This window comes from Miniopterus schreibersii, assembly GCF_964146895.1.
Source record: "Miniopterus schreibersii genome assembly, chromosome: 5".
Lineage (NCBI taxonomy): Eukaryota > Metazoa > Chordata > Mammalia > Chiroptera > Miniopteridae > Miniopterus > Miniopterus schreibersii.
Genome location: NC_138106.1, coordinates 30,019,358 through 30,038,754, shown reverse-complemented (window position 1 = coordinate 30,038,754; position 19,397 = coordinate 30,019,358). Strand labels below are relative to the sequence as shown.

Below are 19,397 nucleotides of genomic sequence, written 5' to 3'. Positions count from 1 at the left end.
GAGTGAAGGATAGTGCAGGCACATCTGCTCTTGCAATTCTTCTACTCAGACCCCTTCGATGATTTCTCATTGTATCAGGAGAAACTTTTATCACCTTTGTTCCAAAGCCTTTTGTAAAATTATCCTAACTTACTTCTCAAGTCTTATCTTTTACAAAGCAGTCTTTGTCAACAGTACTCGCTCCGTAGCCAGCCTCCTTTATCTCTTTGTGTTTACTTTCCTCCATGCATTTGTTCAAGCTTTCTAGAAGTCACATCTCATACCCATATAAAAATTTATCGAAGCCATCTCCAGCCTTCAGTGCCTATTTTCCTGGGAAGGCCTAATAGATGCTACTCCTCTAGAATTTATTTCCTGTCCGGCCGGGCGTGGCTCAGCGGTTGAGCATCGACCTAGGATCCAGGCGACCAGGGCTCGATTCCCCATCGGGGCACATGCCCGGGTTGCGGGCTCCATCCCCAGGAGGGGGCGTGCAGGAGGCGGCCGATCAATTACTCTCTCATCACTGATGTTTCTCTCTCTCTCTCCCTCTCCCTCCTCTCTCTGAAATCAATAAAGATATATATATATATTTTTAAAATTGAATTTATTTCCTCTCTCCCACAGTATTTGCATCCTTTACACTCATTTTACCATGTGTCATAGTTACATATACACGGGTACATATAAGTCTCCCCTAAGGAGTATATGTTCCTAGAGGATCTAGTCATCTTTGTACCACCTACGCTTTATATTTAACAGAATGCCATGTATAGAGGAGGTTCTCGATATATTTTTAATTTAACCAAATTGTTTATAATTCTATAATCAGAACTTACCATCTCTAGGTAACTTATATACGTTAATGTGCCTTTATGGTATGATTTTTTTTAAATGGACTCCTGCTTCTCATCTGCCCACTGCTAAAATATGTCATGAAAAAAGATCGTGACTTTCAACAGGAAAGTTGAATTTTGTCTCAGCATGTGTTGAGACCTGTGGTATTTTATTTTGTTTGTAACATGGAATAAAGTTTATTCTACAAATATTATCACGTAGTTTGCACAAAAAGGTATTATTTTGGTTGACATCAAAATTCTCAGAGAAGTAACTCTGTTTTAGGAAAGTACTTAGAATATGGAAGGTGAGATTTAAATGGCATGACTTAAAAGAAGACAAGAAAATAAAATATCATAAATTTGGGAAGAGGAGAGTTAAGTTGAGAGAGACGAGATAGAAAAGAGCCAGGAACCAGGCCCCATTCCTAGAAGCCAGCCCATGAAGGATAAGAAATTACCAATGGATAATGGCTGAAGACCTTCTACTAACAGAACAACAACAACAAAATTAGCAGATAATATTGTTTCCAACATTCAAGGTCCTTTTCCAAGTATTTTTTAAGATATTTGTACATTTATATGAAGGTAGAAATGTTTTATAATGAGGAAACTGTGCCATCATAAGTTTAAGAATTGCTGAAGATCATTCAGCTGTATAGAGTGGAGCTGGGATTTGATTCCAGGCAGACCAATTCTAAGTCTGTTTCTAAATTATATGTGCTGCTATGAAAGAAATTCCTCTCAATTCAAATCTTCAAAAGAGCATGATATGCCGAGACAGAAATGTAGTATTGGCACTGCAGGCAATAATGATATGTGTGGAATGAACCTAATTTACCCTTTCCCAACTGCCTGACTGGAGAAGGTTACTGGTAGCACCGAATCATGAGAAACATGAGTCTAAATGCTCCAGAAGTGACCTGTGTTAAAGTTATCTGTGGACCACAGCTGAGTAGTGAGCAACAGCCTCAGGATGAAACTAACTCAGGAGCAAATGGAAACTCTTCATTTAAATGATTTTCTTTTCCTAAACATATTTTTAGTAGCTACCTACAAAGGATCAGGTTGATACCTAGATTACTACTATAGCACCTGAGCTGGTATTTAACTTCAATAACAGCTCTGAGTGCATACTCCTATTTCCCAGAACTCTGGGGGATATCAGAAACGCCAGACTTAAATACTCCTATGACCATTACGTTAAGCAATTTAATCCACAGAAAAATGCTGTGTGACCTCTATCAAACACTGAGTGTGCAATTTCGATATAGATTCTGGAAAGTCCTGGGCAACTTTCCAAGGTCAAGTGAGACCTAGACGTGTGTTTGGTTTTCTGCTAAGTATTGCAGCTTTCTCTGAATTCCTCTTTACATGCTTATTATTTCACTTCCCAGACTCAGACTGGATAAATATTCCCTAGGGCAAATCATCACCTTCTCCCTAGTGCTTGCACACAGCCCACGCAAGCTACTGGAGGGGGACCTTTCAGCTGTGGCCTGAACAGCTCTGTTGCCATTTCTCCAGTGCTATATTGTTGACTCTTTCTCCCATTAGCTTATGCGGTGGCCTCTCTTCCCTTTTAAGAATTTTCTAGACTAGATTCTCACAGTAGCACTGCCTTTCTAGATTACATTCTAACCCAGGTTTCTAATCCAGAAACCCTCTCTTGAGTCACCAGGCGGAAGGAAAAATTAATTCATTTTGTTGATTCTTGTCATCCTGTTTCTCTCACTCCAAATTATTGTCTACCTTTCCTAATATTTTTGTCCCCCTACGTCATTTTCACAACATGCTTCTCAAACCAATCAGCAAATTATCTTCCCAAGTGACATTTCCCACAATGCTCAAATTTCTTTATCCTGCTTAAAAATTATTGTACTAATACTTCATATAGATACTGTCTGTCACTCAGTTTGGCCCTATTTACCAGGACAGGAAAATAATTTTATTTCTGGAGTGAAAATTGCTAGGAGCAATCACTATTGTGGTCACCTTCATGATTCCCACAGCGATGCTTCTTTCTCCGTTCTGAGAACCCACTCCTAGAGCCTTGGAAAATCCTCTGGTCCCAACTTCTTCCCTCTTGGGACATTTCTTGCCAAAAGGGAATTCTAAAAGGCTATAGCAAGGACCCCTCCCAATGCCTGGTCCCTCACTATCTGATATTAAGTAGATATTAAGAAAAATCCTTGTAAAATTTTTTTTAACTTTCATGTATGTAAAGCAACTTTCCTCACTGATCTTGCCTGCAGTCTTAAAAAGTTAACATGCACCACTGGATGTCAGGCCATAATTGCATATAATTAGCAAACTATAACTCTTTCAAAAGACTGCAACTGATTAAATAAGAAATAATAACTCAGGAATCCAGGATTAACACATCATTCTTAAAATGGCTATTTCAGAATAAGACTGGGCTATAAGAAGGATCTTTTTCTCTTATTACTCATACCATACCAATTCTATATGTAATGCAAAATTTATGAAAACAGCAAAAAACAACTGGGAGTGATGAAGCAATCCTTATAAACGTGGCTATTTTGAGAAGAAAAATCATAACTTTAAGTTACTCTATATTTAATAATTTTAAAGTTTTATTTTATTTTTTAAATATATCTTTATTGATTTCAGAGAGAGAGGGGAGAGGGAGAGAGAGATAGAAACATCAATAATGAGAATCATTGATCATCTGCCTCCTACAGGCCCCCCACTGGGGATCGAGTCCACAACCCAGGCATGTGCTTTGACCTGGAATCGAACTGGCATCTCCGAGATCATAGGTGGAAGCTCAACCGCTGAGCCACACCCGGCCTGCTAGCATCAATGGTTTTGAAGAGAGGGATCAGCGGAGCACAGTGCTTCTTATTTGGAGGAGTTAAACTCTATGCTGAGTATTGCAAATGAATAGAAATTGGAGCATGGTCAGATCTCACTGTCTCTTCCTGCTTCTGGTTGAACTCACTCTTTAAAAATAGTTTTTTTTCTTTTTGTCGGCTCTTTTGTTTGCAAAGGTAGTCGTAAAAAGCAAGTACATTCGTAGGGGGAGAACTCTATGGCAGCCCCTGGGCAGGGAGAAGGGGCAGCCCTCCTGAGCAGCTGCTGAGGGCCACAGGCGCCTGGGTGAGAGGTTCAGGCTGGTCCCTCCTCCGGGACAACAGTGACAGTCATTTGAATTCCAGCTCACTCCGTAACTAACCCCTGGATGCTTGTGAAGTTTTAGTCAATCTCTGTCTCTCCCTCTCTCCTTTTCACTCTCTCATGATCTCTGTCTTTCTCTTTTCTTCCTCTTTCCTGTTCACCACAATGTGTAACTTTGTGTCATTATAACTAGTTTTCACAAATGGGTATGTTCCCATCACCTCTGTGTGGCCAGTGGGAACATAAACACCATAAGTACAAGTATGTTGTATGTCTTGTTCACTGTGTTTGTAGCCCAGTACTCAGTAGGCCCATGATAAATATTCATTAAATAAATAGATGCATGACTAAATGCACTGGTTTTAAAAGGACCTTGAAAAAGTCTTGTGATGGTAGGCTATCGGTGTTATTTTTAAATTGGAATATCAATTTGATTAAAAAAAATACAAACCCTTCTATTGACAAGTTGGGGTGTCTCCTTTCCCCATAACAGTATATAGATAGTTTTGGCACTGCCTCTAACTCTCTAGTACTTTTTTTATATAAATAGATAATGTGCTTACATTTTATTTGATTGACATATAATTAAAATTTTTAGAAGAAACAGATCTTATAGAAATTTAGGTTCTTTAGTTAAAATAAGACAAGGTGGAATAAAGGCTTCAATCTGGATCATGTGTTATGCCCAGCAACTGACGCAGATCCAGCTGTGGTGAGCAAGAGGGAGATGCAGAGAAACTCTGCAAGATCCTCAGCCAAGAGAAGAACAGAAAGGAAGCCACAGGTAGCAGCCGCCTGTGAAAACCTGACACATTTATCTTGGCTGCCCCACTGGACTAAAATAAACAGTTTTCTACCTTTGCTCTTTGTCCACAAAAATAGCAAGACATACTTTAAAATACTCAGTTAAATTCCAATATGCCACCCAGACACAACTAAGGCAGCTACAATAAGAGAATATCTGATGTGTTTTGTCAAATTACAAAAAATTACCAGGCTAATAAATTAGAGTTCTTAAATCTATGTAGAAGCTTGAGGTACAATATTGGTACAAGCAGATCTTACAAGTTGTTCCCCACAGAATAGAGTTCACATGATGAAACCAAGTGAGGAAATAGAGAACAAACGCCCACACTTATTTTATTTTTATTGAAAGTAAAAACCACCTGCACACATTTCTGCTCAAAGAAAAATATTCAGTTTCCTTTTTCTCTCACAGATAGAAATGTGCTCCATAGAAACGAAACCATTCTTTTGTTTCCTGTTCTGGCAGAATTTGATTTGCATATTTTGGGACATGTTAAGGTGCTCTCTGTGATTTAGAGAGTTTCTAAAAAGGTAATTTGATCTCAAATCATAATTTTCTTTTTTTATTTCTAAAATTGAAAGCTGCATACACCTCTGAGAAGTGAGCCATGAGAGGAAGACATTAGCTTGCCTTGTATTAGATAATAAAAAAGTTCCACAGGGGACGAGTTACATATTATGACATTGTGAATATAAGGCTCATTTGGATTTAATTCATTACTACATCATGTTGCACAGGAAAGCAATTTTTAAGCAATAGAAGTGCACTTCATTTGTAAAGGACCCAGCTATAACACACAATCAGTTATTGAAGACAGAAACTGATTTCCCAAATCAGACATATAAAATTTAATATATTTGCTCCAGTTATAATGAAAGAAAAGGGAACCTCAATGCCATTTTTTTTCCCCATGAGAATGACACTTTGTAAAATTTGGAAAGTACATTTTTGCTTGGGGAGCTGACTACATTTTGATGCCACAATCTAATAAGTTGAAGAAAATCGTTAAGCATCTCTTAAAAATTATTTGAAATACATGTTGAATACAGAATATAATTTCAAATTCTATCTTTATATTTGATGTTACTACATTACAATAAGATCTGAAATTAATTATTAAAGTAAGGTTAAAGATGGGCATTGGCATTTTTTTTTAAATTTCAGTATCAATGTTTCATATTTTTAAGTTTAATCCTAACATCTGAATAAACTATTCTACAGTAAAAAAACAAAAACAGCAGCCAAATTATGTTGGTTTATTTCCATTCCCTAAATCTGCATGTATTTTCAGTTAGGGTTCTCCAGAGAAACAAAACTAACTGGAAATACATATAGAGAGAGAAAATTTTATTTTAAGGAATTGGCTCACACAGTTGTCGAGTCTTAGCAAGTTCAAAACCTGTAGGATAGACCAGCCAGTAGGCTGCAGACCAGAGAACTGCAGTTCAAGTTCAAAAGCACTCTGCTGGTAGAATTCCCTCTTCCTTCTGAAAGGTTAGTCTTTTTCTATTAAACCTTCAACTGACTGGACCAAACCTACCCACATTATATAAGGTGATTGGTTTTACTAAAAGTCTACTGACTTAAATGTTAATCTAATTGTAAACATACCTTCGCAGAAACATCTAGAATAATGTTTGACCAAACACCTGTGCATTGTGGCCTAGTCAAGTTGATACATAGGATTTACCATCACACTGTGGTTACATATAAGGATCTAACATTTGGAAAATAAAGTCACCTCTCTATTCGGTGATAGTTTCCCAGGATGGGGGCAGTGGGGAGAAAGCATTCATCATTCATGTTTAGGTATCTGAATCACCAGTCAATTTTCCTTTCCCTCCCATCAGCTAGAAACATCCATTTCAAGTGGCTGTAATAAAGTACTTAATTTTGGTTGGATAAATATTGTATAAATAATTGATTTTCACATATATTTTAATTTAAATTTTCCCTGTAAACCCCCCATTGAAGATTATGAAATTAATACTTTAAGCTGCAATATTTAAATAGCTTGCTTAATTGCTAACACATGGACTGAGATTTTCAAATTGCAAATCTCAAAAGGTCAGGTGTGCCACTTAAACCTTGATTTCATTGATATTGAAAAGAACGTGAAAGAGAGAAGTGTGTAACCAGTTTCCAACCTTTCCATGTTTAAGTTATACTATACTGAACATAGTCATTAGCAACTTTTCTATCGAAAGAGTGTTGGGAAGTCAAGTGAATCCACAGGAAACTGACATACTTGATTCTCAAAGAAAAAGGTTTGTTTTTACCTTGTACTACATCTGACTGATCTCACTCCTTTTTTGGAATGAATAAGATCAAGAAGTGAATGGACGAAAAAGCCTATTATAGCCAATGCAGCAAAAGATGTAAGAAAAATGTGACAAGCCTGAAGGTTGAATGTATTTCAGGATAGGCAGCTGGCAAGCATAGATGACCTTAGCATATCTGATGGAAATATTTCATGGGCCATAGAACATAGTCACTGCAAAAGAGTCATCTATGTAAAAAGAGTCATCTATGGAAAATATACCCTCCCCCACTAAGAATTCAACAAAAATCAGATTTGAAAAACTACGGATTCCTGAATTTTGATCCTTAACAACTTAGCCCTGATGTTTTACATCAGATAGATTCCATGAAAATTATTTTTAAAAAAGAAACGTGCTTACTAGGAAAGTATGTAACCTAATCTTAGCATGTAAACTTGAGGATAAAATAATCTGTAGGCATATGAATGCTGGGTGTGGAGGAGTAGGGATGGAGGGAGAGGATGAGAGAGAGAGAGAGAGAGAGAGAGAGAGAGAGAGGGAGCGTTCTCTGAATTTATTTGATCTTTGAGAAGGAAGAAAGCAATCCTTTGGGCGGAGCTGGACTGAGACTGAAACAAACTCTTCCTGAAATGTTAGGGCATAAAAGAACTGTGAGGGGATCCACTTTGTACCTCCATAAAACCTATGATCACAGAAATAACTACTTGTAAAATTTTTCTTTCATTTTTTTCTTTATAGAAAGAGAATGCCATATAGATTAGACAGCATATCATTAAAAACTGGAATATAGTAGGCATTCAGCCCATGTATACCCAGGGAAAAGAAAAACCTTTCCCTTCAAAATCAACTCTTTAGTACGTGCTATGAGAATGTAGATAAAATACGTTCAAAAATCAAATGTATGATATATATATATATATGTAAAACTATATGTAGGACTTTAGTTTCAATTTTCAATAATATACATGAATAACTAGAAGTATGCTGATGCTCCTAGATTTACAATGGAGTTACATCCCAATAAACCCATCATAAGTTGAAAATATTGTAAATGCTTTTAACATACCTAACCTGCTGGGCATCATAGCTTAGCTTAGCCTACCTTAAACACACTAAGAACACTTACATTAGCCTACAGTTGAGCAAAATCATCTCACTGCTGCTGCCCACCACCAGGGGAGAGTCCTGTGCCATATATAACCTGCCTGGGAAAGATTAAGATGCAAAATGTGAAGTATGGTTTCTACTGTATATGTGTTGCTTTTGCACCATCATAAAGATGAAAAAATTATGTCAAACCTTTGTAAGTTGGGGACCACCTGTACATTCATTTTTTAAAAAAATCATCTACATGGAAGTGAAGGCTTTATTGAGAAGGTCTGTATTCTGAGTTCATTCTAGCCTGCAGTAAAGATTTACTGAGTTTCTGCATAATATCACTCAAGTGCTATGTCAGACTCATAGTCCTTTTTCTCCACTGCAAAGTAGAAGGTGATTCATGCCGACAGAAAGAGAGAAAATGAAGTGTACTGAGAGTTGCAAGGGAAGAGTGAGAGAACTCACCTAGTGGGATATCAGAGAGCATCATGGAGAAGTTGGCACCTGAGCCAGGTCTCAAAGGATGCATAGTATTTGAACAGGTCAGGATTGGGAAGATCATTGTAGTCAAAGGCCCTTCCATCAACAATCCTCATTCATCCTACTAGTGGGTGTTGCTCTTACTCTGGCCAAATGCCTAAGAATTGGAAGGACATGACTTCTCATCTGTGAGTTGACCCAGTCAGTTAAGAGAATTAATGTCATTCTGCATAACACTGAGAAATACTAAATGAAGCAGTTGCTTATTCTAAAACCTAGAGCAAGAAAATGAATACGTTAAAGAAACGTATCCTATGTATTTCTTTTGTGATTAAATTTAAGACAATGACCATGTGTTGTCTGGAGAGAACAATAGAATGGATAATTACTTCCTTTAGGAATCATCATTTCATTACTGTTAAATTTACCCTGCTATCATTTGTGTGTATTCAATTTTGTGCACCTTTGCTATACGTTTACACCCTTCTCTCCAGTTAAATGCCAGTTGCTTCGTTGCCTTCTTCATTTCTCCCAGCCTTTCTGCTCTCAACCCCTCTAACACCGAAATCAAAGGGGAACAAACAAAATGAAGGATAGAGAAGACAGAGATGAAAAATTATAAAACAGAAGGACAGAGGAGGAACAGAAAGATGGTGACAAAGTACGGCTGGAGACTGGAGAACAGTTGCTGATGGCATCGCCATCATCAAGCCTTGCATCTGCACAAAATCATAACAGCAAAGATATATTTCTGTGGTACCCAAGGAGAGAAAAATCAGGTATGTAAAGGAGTATTTCTAGTGCTTCGATAACCATGAAACTGCCCATGGTTCTCCATGAACTGCACGGCTAGCTTTTCTTTAGGCAAGGGCTGCATTAGCTCATTAAAACTGGAGAGGAGAGGGTTCCAAGAGGGCTACGGACTGAGTGGAAGCTGCACTGACACTCTCCCGGGACCAAACTGGAAGTACAACTAAAATATAGCAAAACCATCCTGAATAATCAACTGCAACTGAGGATGAGCTGGAGAGCACTCTCATAACCTAGGAGGAAAAGTGGAGACCACATAGAGACTGGTAGGAAGTGCAGAGGCGAGAGGGCTGGCTGGGCTCCCACAGGCAGCAGCTGAAGGTCCAGGGGGGTATCTCAGCTGTGGGGGTTCCCACTGAGGACTCTGGGGCCTAAACCCCAGGCTGGGCTCCCCAGCCCAGAGCACCAGACAACATCTGGTGCCCACATAACATCTGGCTGTGAAGAGCAGCCGGGTTTCTGTCCGCCAGGGAGAGACAGCTGGAAAGGCAGGTGCCCTCTCAGAGCCAACGCACAAAGTTTCCTGTGCAGCCATTCACCCTGGGCTCCAGCAGAGGGAGGGCAGAGTGCACTGGAGCTGTGTGAGGAGAATCCACCAAGTCACCCCAACTCTCTTTGTCCCTCCATCCTAGGTTTAGTTATGGTTTCATTTTGTTGTTAGTTTCTGGGCTACCCCAGTGTCCCCAGAATGGCTTCTCAGTTTTTCATCACCAATAAAATTATCTCCCTACTTTAAATTCCCTCTGCTTTAAGTATTCCGTGAGTTTCCAACTGCTACAATCACTCATTATAAGACAATAGCTGTCTTTCAGCTTGATTTAATATAAACAATTTTACATTAGGAAGGACCATGGAAAGTGTTATTATCTGTGTATAACGTGTTAATGGATGCTTATGCAACAGTGAACAGCAGACACAGAAGAGGGTAGGAAACAAAATCCCATTAGTCATTCAGATGTGATCTTCAGGAAGAGAATTATAATTCACCAACACCAATATACATGATACTTAACCACATAGATTAAACAATGCATTTTCATTGTACATGCTCCCTAGATGATCCCTAGAAATGAACTCATGCCAACATCTTGGCTGTAATAAGTCAGTGTAACTCTGAAAGAATATCCTGGGAAAGCAGTAACCCTCTTCTTCATCCACCTACAAACAGCATCCATCTGATTCAACTAGGACTGTCTTTTCTTGGCAAATATGGAAAATATATGCGGAAGCCAGTATAATCTCCCCCTTCCGGTTCCTCACTTCACTAAATATGTAAACTAGGGAACCTTTTACAGCAACATATATGATATTAATATAACAAACAACAACATTTTCCAGTTACCGACTGGTTATGTGACATCAATGAAGCTTTTCCCAAGAACTAATATTAAGGCCTGATAAAAAATATTTTCTTATCATTTAACTTAAAAATCAACGCATTTTTACAAGAAAAGTTGCATGCAAACTTATCTTAAAGAGAAAGACAGGTTTTTAGAATTGCCTGATATATAGAACCCAATGTGTTTCAATAAAAATGTGCTCATGGGGAAGCTCAGGGATGTAGGAGACCAAATACTACCAGTGCTTGTCTTAGCTCCTGACCATAAGAGGCAGTTACTTCTGCCCATAAAGCAGGTTTATTTTATTCTGAGGTCATTTAAAACTGAATCATATGGCTAATGCCTTAGTTTGCATTACATGTACATCCAGTAGTCTTTGCATCTCAACGTGGCATACCTGGGCTTCCCAAGATGGAGAAAGTGCACTGGCTCAAATCTGTCAGTCTTCATAGTATGTATGGTTCTTATTATCAATTAATAAAGCAGCATGATGAATTTGTATTATAATATGATAAATTTGAAAATGTGCACCCCCTCTGTGAAGAAAGTACCGATAAGTTATGTCCCTTAGCCTGCAAGGTTAATCTTACATATGTCAAAATCACCTGTTCAAAACTCCCTGAAACATCTTTCCCAGAAAATGCCTCCCACCAACATCCATTTCTTCTTTCCTACCTGAACGTCTTCTTAATATCTTCTGCTTGGATTGTCTTGAGAATCTCTTGGTATAACTGGCGATCAAGTGTTCCTGAAGATGTTGAATTTGAAGGGCATTTTTTATGTGCATAATAGCCTATCAAAATTCCAAAAATAAATAAGATGATGGCTGTACAAAGTATTTTTAAAAGGCGGCAAAAGTTGCAGTGGTTGCTCTTTGGTGCAGATCTTGTATAGCGGGTGGTATAGTCAGGCTCTTCTTGAAGTCGCTGAAACCTGCCTTTGGGTGAAGTTGCTGGTTGAATGGAATCAAGATTGAGGTCTGCAGTCTCCGAATTCTCCAGGTTCTGATTCTCAGCACTATCTAGCTGGTATTGGTCAAAACCAGGCTCCTCCAGCTCCTTTTCCATGTCCCACTCTAAGTCAAGGGCAGTGGCTTGAAGATCATCATTGTCTAAATACTGTGAATGTCCTGGAGCTCTCTGATCTGCGTTGACCTTTTGATAGGCCATCTTTTTACCTGTGAAAACAAAAGAGGTATAGTTTCTTAAAATAAACAATAAAGAAAACCTCAGTGGTGAAAACAAAACAATAAACCATATTATGTGTCCATAAAATTCTAGTGATTATAATCAGCATAAATGCATTGCCGCTATAGAAAAATCGTGTATAAGTCAATTATTTCTGTTTTGCTATTGATGTTACTATGGGAAAAGAAGACTAAAAATAAAAGTAGATGGCACTTGGTGGAAAAGCTTATGAGAACACCAAATACACACACACACACACACACACACACAAACCTTGGAAGCTTGGAGAGTAAGTCTCAAATGCATAGTTGCATTGAGGATAATGTATTACAATGAAGGCAAAATTTAAGCTTACTCATTTTCAAAATCACCTTTAAGAAAAAAATTAAGGGTGAAAGCAATAAAACTGCTATTTGGTAGGTTAAAGGGGAAGAAATAAAGGGCCCTGGAATGATTTACATTGCCAGAGCTAATTTTTAAAAACACAAATTCAGGATAAGAAAGCAGAACAACTAAGTGAAGTTGTTCTGCCTATACAGCAACTCTAGAAATACAAGAAGCAAGATACAGTACATTACATAGTCATGAGTAATTAAAAGGACTGGAAATATTAAAGCTACCACAGAAGACCATGATATTCCATGGAGTTAGTGACATGAATTGGCCCCACTGATTCAACTTTAAATAAAAATCTGGGATGGCATCCATCCAAAGAAGGAAGCCTTTTGCCAGGCTAGGAGAGTTTGGTTTCATAACCTTGCTACAGGACTGGCAGATGGAGGTTTTCCTCCCTACACAGTTTTGGATGACAGTTTGTTGTATCCTGCAGAGTGGCATTAGGATAACTAGGCTAATTAACTACAAGTGGTCTTCAGTCTGTATTCAGTAACCCATTGGTGTGTTATGGCTGCAGATTAAGAGTATTTATAACTAAATTTTCTGTGTATTAGATATGTCACCCCAGCTGGAATCTAAGATCCCTCACTATGTTTTGTGATTTTTCTATGTGCCCTACTGCTGGTAAAGAACAGAACTCACCTGACAACTGATTAGCCAATTGCCTAATAGCCAGTGGTTGACACATAAACTCTGATGAAAAAAATACAAACAAGGACTTTATAAAGGGAATGGCATTATGCACAGAATTATGTGTATACACAGCTCTAGTTCTGGCTGGCAGAAAATCATAGGAATTAAAATGTTCTGAATGTTTAAAAAAAGTTCAATATAATTAAATATTAAACTTTACAAATTAAAAATTGTAATTCTGACTAGATTCTCATCTACTACCCTATAAACTATGATTTTTGCTTACCTAGAGTTGAGTCAATAAATATGAGAATCCAGTGCATGTCAGCTATTGGGATAGGTCCCTATTCCCCAAGAAAGGCATCGTCCAATCAGAGAGTCAAATATATAAGCAATAAATAAGTCAAGATATGCAAAATATAAGGGAGAATCAGGGGTGATTGATTCTACAGGGAATATGGCAAAGAATATCCCAAGTGACCTCTCAGGTATTTTTGACTAAAGAAAAGGAGGTAACTAGGGCAGACCAGCATTGTGAGAGGAGGGCATGCACGCAGGGGGAGATCTATGAGCATGCAGAATGAGAATGCATGGTGTGTGGACCACACGAAAACCCGGAGTAGTATGCTGTGGCTAAAGATGCAGCACATGGGTCAGAGATTTAGACAAAATCAAGGGAAGGTGATCTCGGACAAAAGGTTGAACTTCTCTGCAACCCAGGGTATTCATCTGTGAAATGGGTCTGATAACACTGTAAGTCTCACAGTCTCGCCATTAGGATTAACAAATCCATTGAATGCTGCATGGGTCAGAAGAAACATTTGTAGTATTAGAGGAAGGAGAACTGTCAAGGATCGCTGGAAGAGGTAAAATGAGTTCAGTAACGTAGTAGACATTCTATAATTCCGCGAGACACTGTGGGGAAAAGCAGACGGTTGAGTAACATTCATGTGCACAGGCACACCGTATAATAGTGACTGGCTCGTCTGACTTTTGAACATTCCATCTACATGGAGAGACTAAACCATTTGTGAAAACACCGCATGCCATGCTGATGGTTAGCATGCCGGGATGCCCTCGGGGCTGCAGGCCCGGGACCAGCCTTGGGAGTGGGCCTGCAGACCCTTCATCCTTGCGCCCTTCCTGCGCTGGCCCCTTCTGCCTGGCCGGTTTCCAGACTGCCTGAAGGAAGCGCAGCAAGTGAACTGTTCTAGTCACATCAGGGCAAGTAGAGAAAGGGAGGCAAGTAGAGAGCGAGTGATAATTACTCAGCTTGGTTAGGAGGTGATGGGATGACTGATGAGGAAGAATCAAGTCACTGTTAAGTAGGAGGAATGGAGGAGAGGGGGAGGGGAGAAACTAGGGGTAGGGAAACCTAAAAGAAGTAGAAATGTAGAATCTCTAAAATTCATGATAACCCTGATATTCCAGAAGTGGAAACCGAGTTCCAAAATTGAATGGTTCTTTTAAGGCTGAGAAAGTGATATTTGGGTACACACTTCTTAAAATAAGTGCAGTTTTATAAAAATATGAGACTGAAAAGTTGGTGGTAAACTTTTAAATACTTAAGTACTCCACAATTCAACTTATTTTAATGTACAGTAAAAAACACTGTGATTTCTTAGCACTAGTCAGATTTTCCTGTTTGGCTTAAACATCACTATGTTCCTGCTATCTTGACATGATATTATATTTACTTCTTTAACTGTTCAGTTCATGTATTACTGATTAATTTACTTAAAACACAGTCCCAATGTGGTCTTCTAGATTTTTTTTATCTCATTTTTTCATCTCATGTCTCTTTCTCTAGAGGCTTTTTCAAAAATTGAATTATAGGGCAATAGAATATAGTTTATGTTGAAGGGAGACTTGACACATAGGAGTTACTACTAAAATGTAAGATCTCTAATTCTGACCTCTAATACAACCATTCAAAGTCATTTCTCTACAAATCACTTTAAAAAAAAAACAACTGTCCTGATGAGGTAGGGTTTTCATTTCTAGCCTGACAATAGGCATTCCATCACATGTACATCAGCAATTTAACGCTTTTCAAATATCAGACAGAGCCATCAATTAGAATGTAATGCAGATACAGATATTAACTCCTCATTATGATGGATATCTGCCTGACATCTTTACTACCACTTTGGACTCATTACACATTTATAAATTTTCACTAAATTCCAGGAGAGTAGTATCTGAGGCAAAGGTAGATGGAGTCACTTGATGTAACAAAATCCAAGTATTTCAGGAAAATTACCAAGGAAATAAGTAAGTAATAACATGTACAATAAAGAATTTTAACCACTTATTGGTTTAATACACACACACACATACACATATATATAAATTTCTTTAAAATTATCTTGCTTTAAGGAAAATAGGATAGCTTTTGCAAAAATATAACATAAATTTCTCCCTCAGAGTTTTGTTTTATTTAATCAACCAACTTAAAATGAACTCCTCAAAAACAAAACTGAGTGAGAAACTACTAAGTAAATAAAACTTTGATATTATATTTGATTTTGAGTGAGAACAAAATCCATGGTTCCCAGAAAGACTATAACTTTCTTTAAAACACCTATGCCTTATGAGACTAGTAAAGGACACATCACATTTCTTTTACCAGAACATTTCAATTCCCAACTGCAATGAAAATATTATATTATAAAAAGAAATCTTCAGCAGAATTAGCATGTCTTAAATATCATATATTATGCCATTCGGCCATATATTTTCTATTACTGATGCACAAGATTCATTTAGTTTATATTGTCATAGTACTTTACAGCTACTCCACTTGAGTAATTTAAAAAAAAGATTTTAGAATCTACCCCATGAATCTTTCTCTAAATGATAAGTACTTTGTTGTTGGCAGGTCATAGAAATGTGTGGCATTTCTTTAAAAAATATATCTGTAACAACCTTATAGTCTATATTGTGCCACTGGTTTTTTCTATAAAGAGCAATTTTTAAAAAAATGTTGAATATATTCTCCATGTTTTCAAAATATCTTATTCATTTAAGTTAGATCCTTCCCACCCAGGCCCACACCAAAGGCTAAATTGTTTTTAAAATTCACTATATTAAAATGTTTATTTTTTTATAGAGAGTAGTTCTCCCTTATTTGCAGAGGATAGTTCCAAGACACCCAATGGGTGCCTGAAACCTCAAATAATATAATATCCCATATATATTGTTTTCCCTATACATGCATGCCTATGATAAAGTTTAATTTATAAATTAGGCACACTAAAAGATTAACAACAGTAACTAACAGTAACATAGAATAATTATAACAATATACTGCAATAAAAGATATGTGAATGTAGTCTGTCTCTCAAACATTTAATTTCTGAAAAGTTTTCCAAAACATTTCCCCCCACAAATTTAGTGCCTTTTCCTCCTTAACAAGTATTTATCATGCACTGTGGTTGTACCTTTTGCACTTTTGAGGTGCAACAGAAAAACTAGCACAGATTTTTTTTAGCTTCCTCACAATTTCACAAAGAGAAAATTCATTCTCACAGTAGATCTTAGCAACTTCAGCAGTTACCATTTTTTTTTCTTTCCTTAGTAAGTCAAGAACTTTTATCTTTTCACTTAAATGAAGCACTCTGCAGCTTCTCATTGGCATATCCAAAATGACTTCATCACCACTCTTGCACTTTGGGGCCTTTATGAAGGAAAATAAGGGTTGGTTACTTGAATACAAGCACTGAGATGCCAGGACAACCTGATAACTGAGACAGCTACTGAGTGACAAACAGGCCAGGAGCATCTACAGGGTGGAGAGGCTGGACAATGGGAAGATTCACTCTTGGGCAGGACAAAAAGGATAGTAGCAGCCTGGCCGGCGTGGCTCAGCGGTTGAGCATCAGCCTATGATCCAGGAGATCTCAGTTCAATTCCCGGTCAGGGCACATGCCCGGGTTGCAGGCTCGATCCCCAGCAGGGGGCATGCAGGTGGCCAATCAATGACTCTCATCATTGATGTTTCTCTCTCCCCCTCTCCCTTCCTCTCTTTGAAATCAATAAAAATACATTAAAAAAAAAAAAAAGGACAGCAGAAGATTCCATCACTCCACTCAGAAGGCCGCACAATTTAAAACATGAACTGTTTATTTCTGTAATTTTCCATTTAATATTTTCAGACCACAGCTGATAGCAGGTAACTGAAACCATGGAAAGCAAAACCATGGATGAGGGAAGACTACTTTACACGTATCCCTTTATAAGGAAAACAAGCAGATACTAACTAGTTGAACTAAAAGTTTTTGGTGGGTGTTTTTTTTCTAGGCTATGACAGGCTTAGATCAATAAAAAATAAATTTGCAGACGCTGCAGTCAGACTACCTGGTTCAAACTCTAGCTCTGTTATGTAGTTTAGACCAGTTATTTAACATTTTTATGCTTAGATTCCACATTTGTAAAATGGAAATGATGAATAAGGCAAATAACTGGAGGTGCTTATAATTATGTCTAACACATTGTAAGGGATTCATTAACAAAGGATCACTGCAGAAATTCTATAGAGTTGAAGAAATTAGACATATTTGGAGCTTACAAATATTCAAGTACAGCCTTGAATAAATCTTCATTATGGCTAGGAGCCTTCAGTTCTAATAATAAGAACCTGCAGATGATGGGAACTGCGGTGGTGTACTCAAGCGCTTTTCAGAGTAGGAAGCATCTGTTAACCATTAGCTATGGTTCAGGTAGATGAGAAGAAGTGTGGCTAATGTTATATAAAAAGTTATTATTGCATTTGACTTACCACCACCAATTCTATATGCTGTTATTGGTTATTGCAGAACTTAATTTCTTGTTAGTCTACTTACAAACAAACAAACAAAAAATAAAAAACAGAGCTTTTCCATAATGCTGAAGAGTTCAGTTTAACAGTTCCAGTAATTAGTGATAATTATGAACAGGAGTTATATATGTTTGATGTAGAAAAACATGTTTCTCATAGGTGGTTGATTTGATTCATTGACTATGATGATACCAATAGTATTTTAACTCAAACAGTGTAGATCTTATTAGAATTAGGAATCCATCTAAAGACTTTCCTACTTATACAATTTATTTTACAAGAAAAGTAAATAAATGAATCTGGCAGATTAACTAAAACATAAGGCAGGTTCTCAATTTTCTATGACGGTTCTATGATTGAATCTTTATCGTATGATGGGGAAAAATATTCATATAGCATTTCCTAAAGCTTTGAATGTCAGCTCATTTGCTGGTTTGAGCAGACTGATTTGAGGTAAAGGCATTTCTTAGAAATGTCAGCGCATCGTGGAAAGGCATTCATTACGCACCTCTGTGCACTATACTTTAGATGCTGTATCAGTGAACTGTATGCATGCCCAGAGGAATTTTTAAATCTAAGTTTAAGAATATGCCTTAAAGGCTAAAAACAGTTGACATAAATTTTTCAGTATGAACCTAGTTTGTACAAATAAAGCCCATATTTGCAGAATACATTTCTGTTGTTGAAAGCTTTAATGGCCTCAATTTGAAAGCAGGGCAAAAGATAAAACTATAAAAACAGTAATTCAGAAGACTCTATTCCCTGATTTAATTTTCCAGTATAATGAGATTTTTTTTCCATCTGGTTTTATGAAATGGCCCTGGCAATTGCTATAGTGTCTATAAATGCATTAAGAATTCCTTATTTAATTGCAATGTTGTGTGTCAACTGCATACAAGAAATGACAATAATTATTTGTTCTTCATGCTTCACTAATTGAAATTAGAGTGTATATGGAGTTAGGGGAACCTATTATTTGTGCTTTATTTTTAGAAAAAAAATTCATCAAAGCCTACTCTTAAATGGGTAATAGTATGCTGAATTTAGCAGATAATAAAGCTGGGGAGTATAAAACTCACTTTACTCTGGGGCCGGAGTTACCTTAATCACTAAATAATATGTAAAAGTTACCCTTATAGCATGCCAAATTAATGAGCTATAAGTTGCAAAATGCAGTCAAAAACCATTTGAGGGAAAATTATTCGATGAAAACCAGCAGGTTTGTGTAAATTTGTTTTATATTGCTTGCATATGTATGACCACCTGGTCAGCTCCCTGAGTGGGCTGCCTTTCTTTAGGTACCTGTGTGCAATCGCAATTACTGTCTTTAATACACTTTAACTGAATGGTTAATTGGACCCACCTGGGTTCCTGTATTTCTGGTAATGTTTTTCAATATTAGAATGATGTATTTTAATTTATGATTTGGCAAACAGAAGAATTAATTTAAGTGAACTGAAACAATACAGAATATACTCTGTGTTTCCTGAACAGGGAGTTTGAACATTTAGTATTATTTAGAATATGTATTGTTCCAATTGAAGTCTCACCAATATCACAAAACTCTTTATACCTTGGGATGTGTAAA

At 37.3% G+C, this 19,397-nt stretch overlaps 1 protein-coding gene across 2 annotated transcripts in view; it reads right to left on the bottom strand.

The window, feature by feature from the left end:
- The window catches only part of NAALADL2 (N-acetylated alpha-linked acidic dipeptidase like 2), a 661,226-nt gene that overhangs the window by 482,766 nt on the left and 159,063 nt on the right, over nt 1-19,397 (bottom strand). For both annotated transcript variants that reach the window (XM_081138571.1, XM_081138570.1), the window contains exon 2: nt 11,450-11,951. In XM_081138571.1, the coding sequence (XP_080994697.1) occupies nt 11,450-11,951 (502 nt within the window). The remainder of the gene's footprint in view (nt 1-11,449; nt 11,952-19,397) is intronic.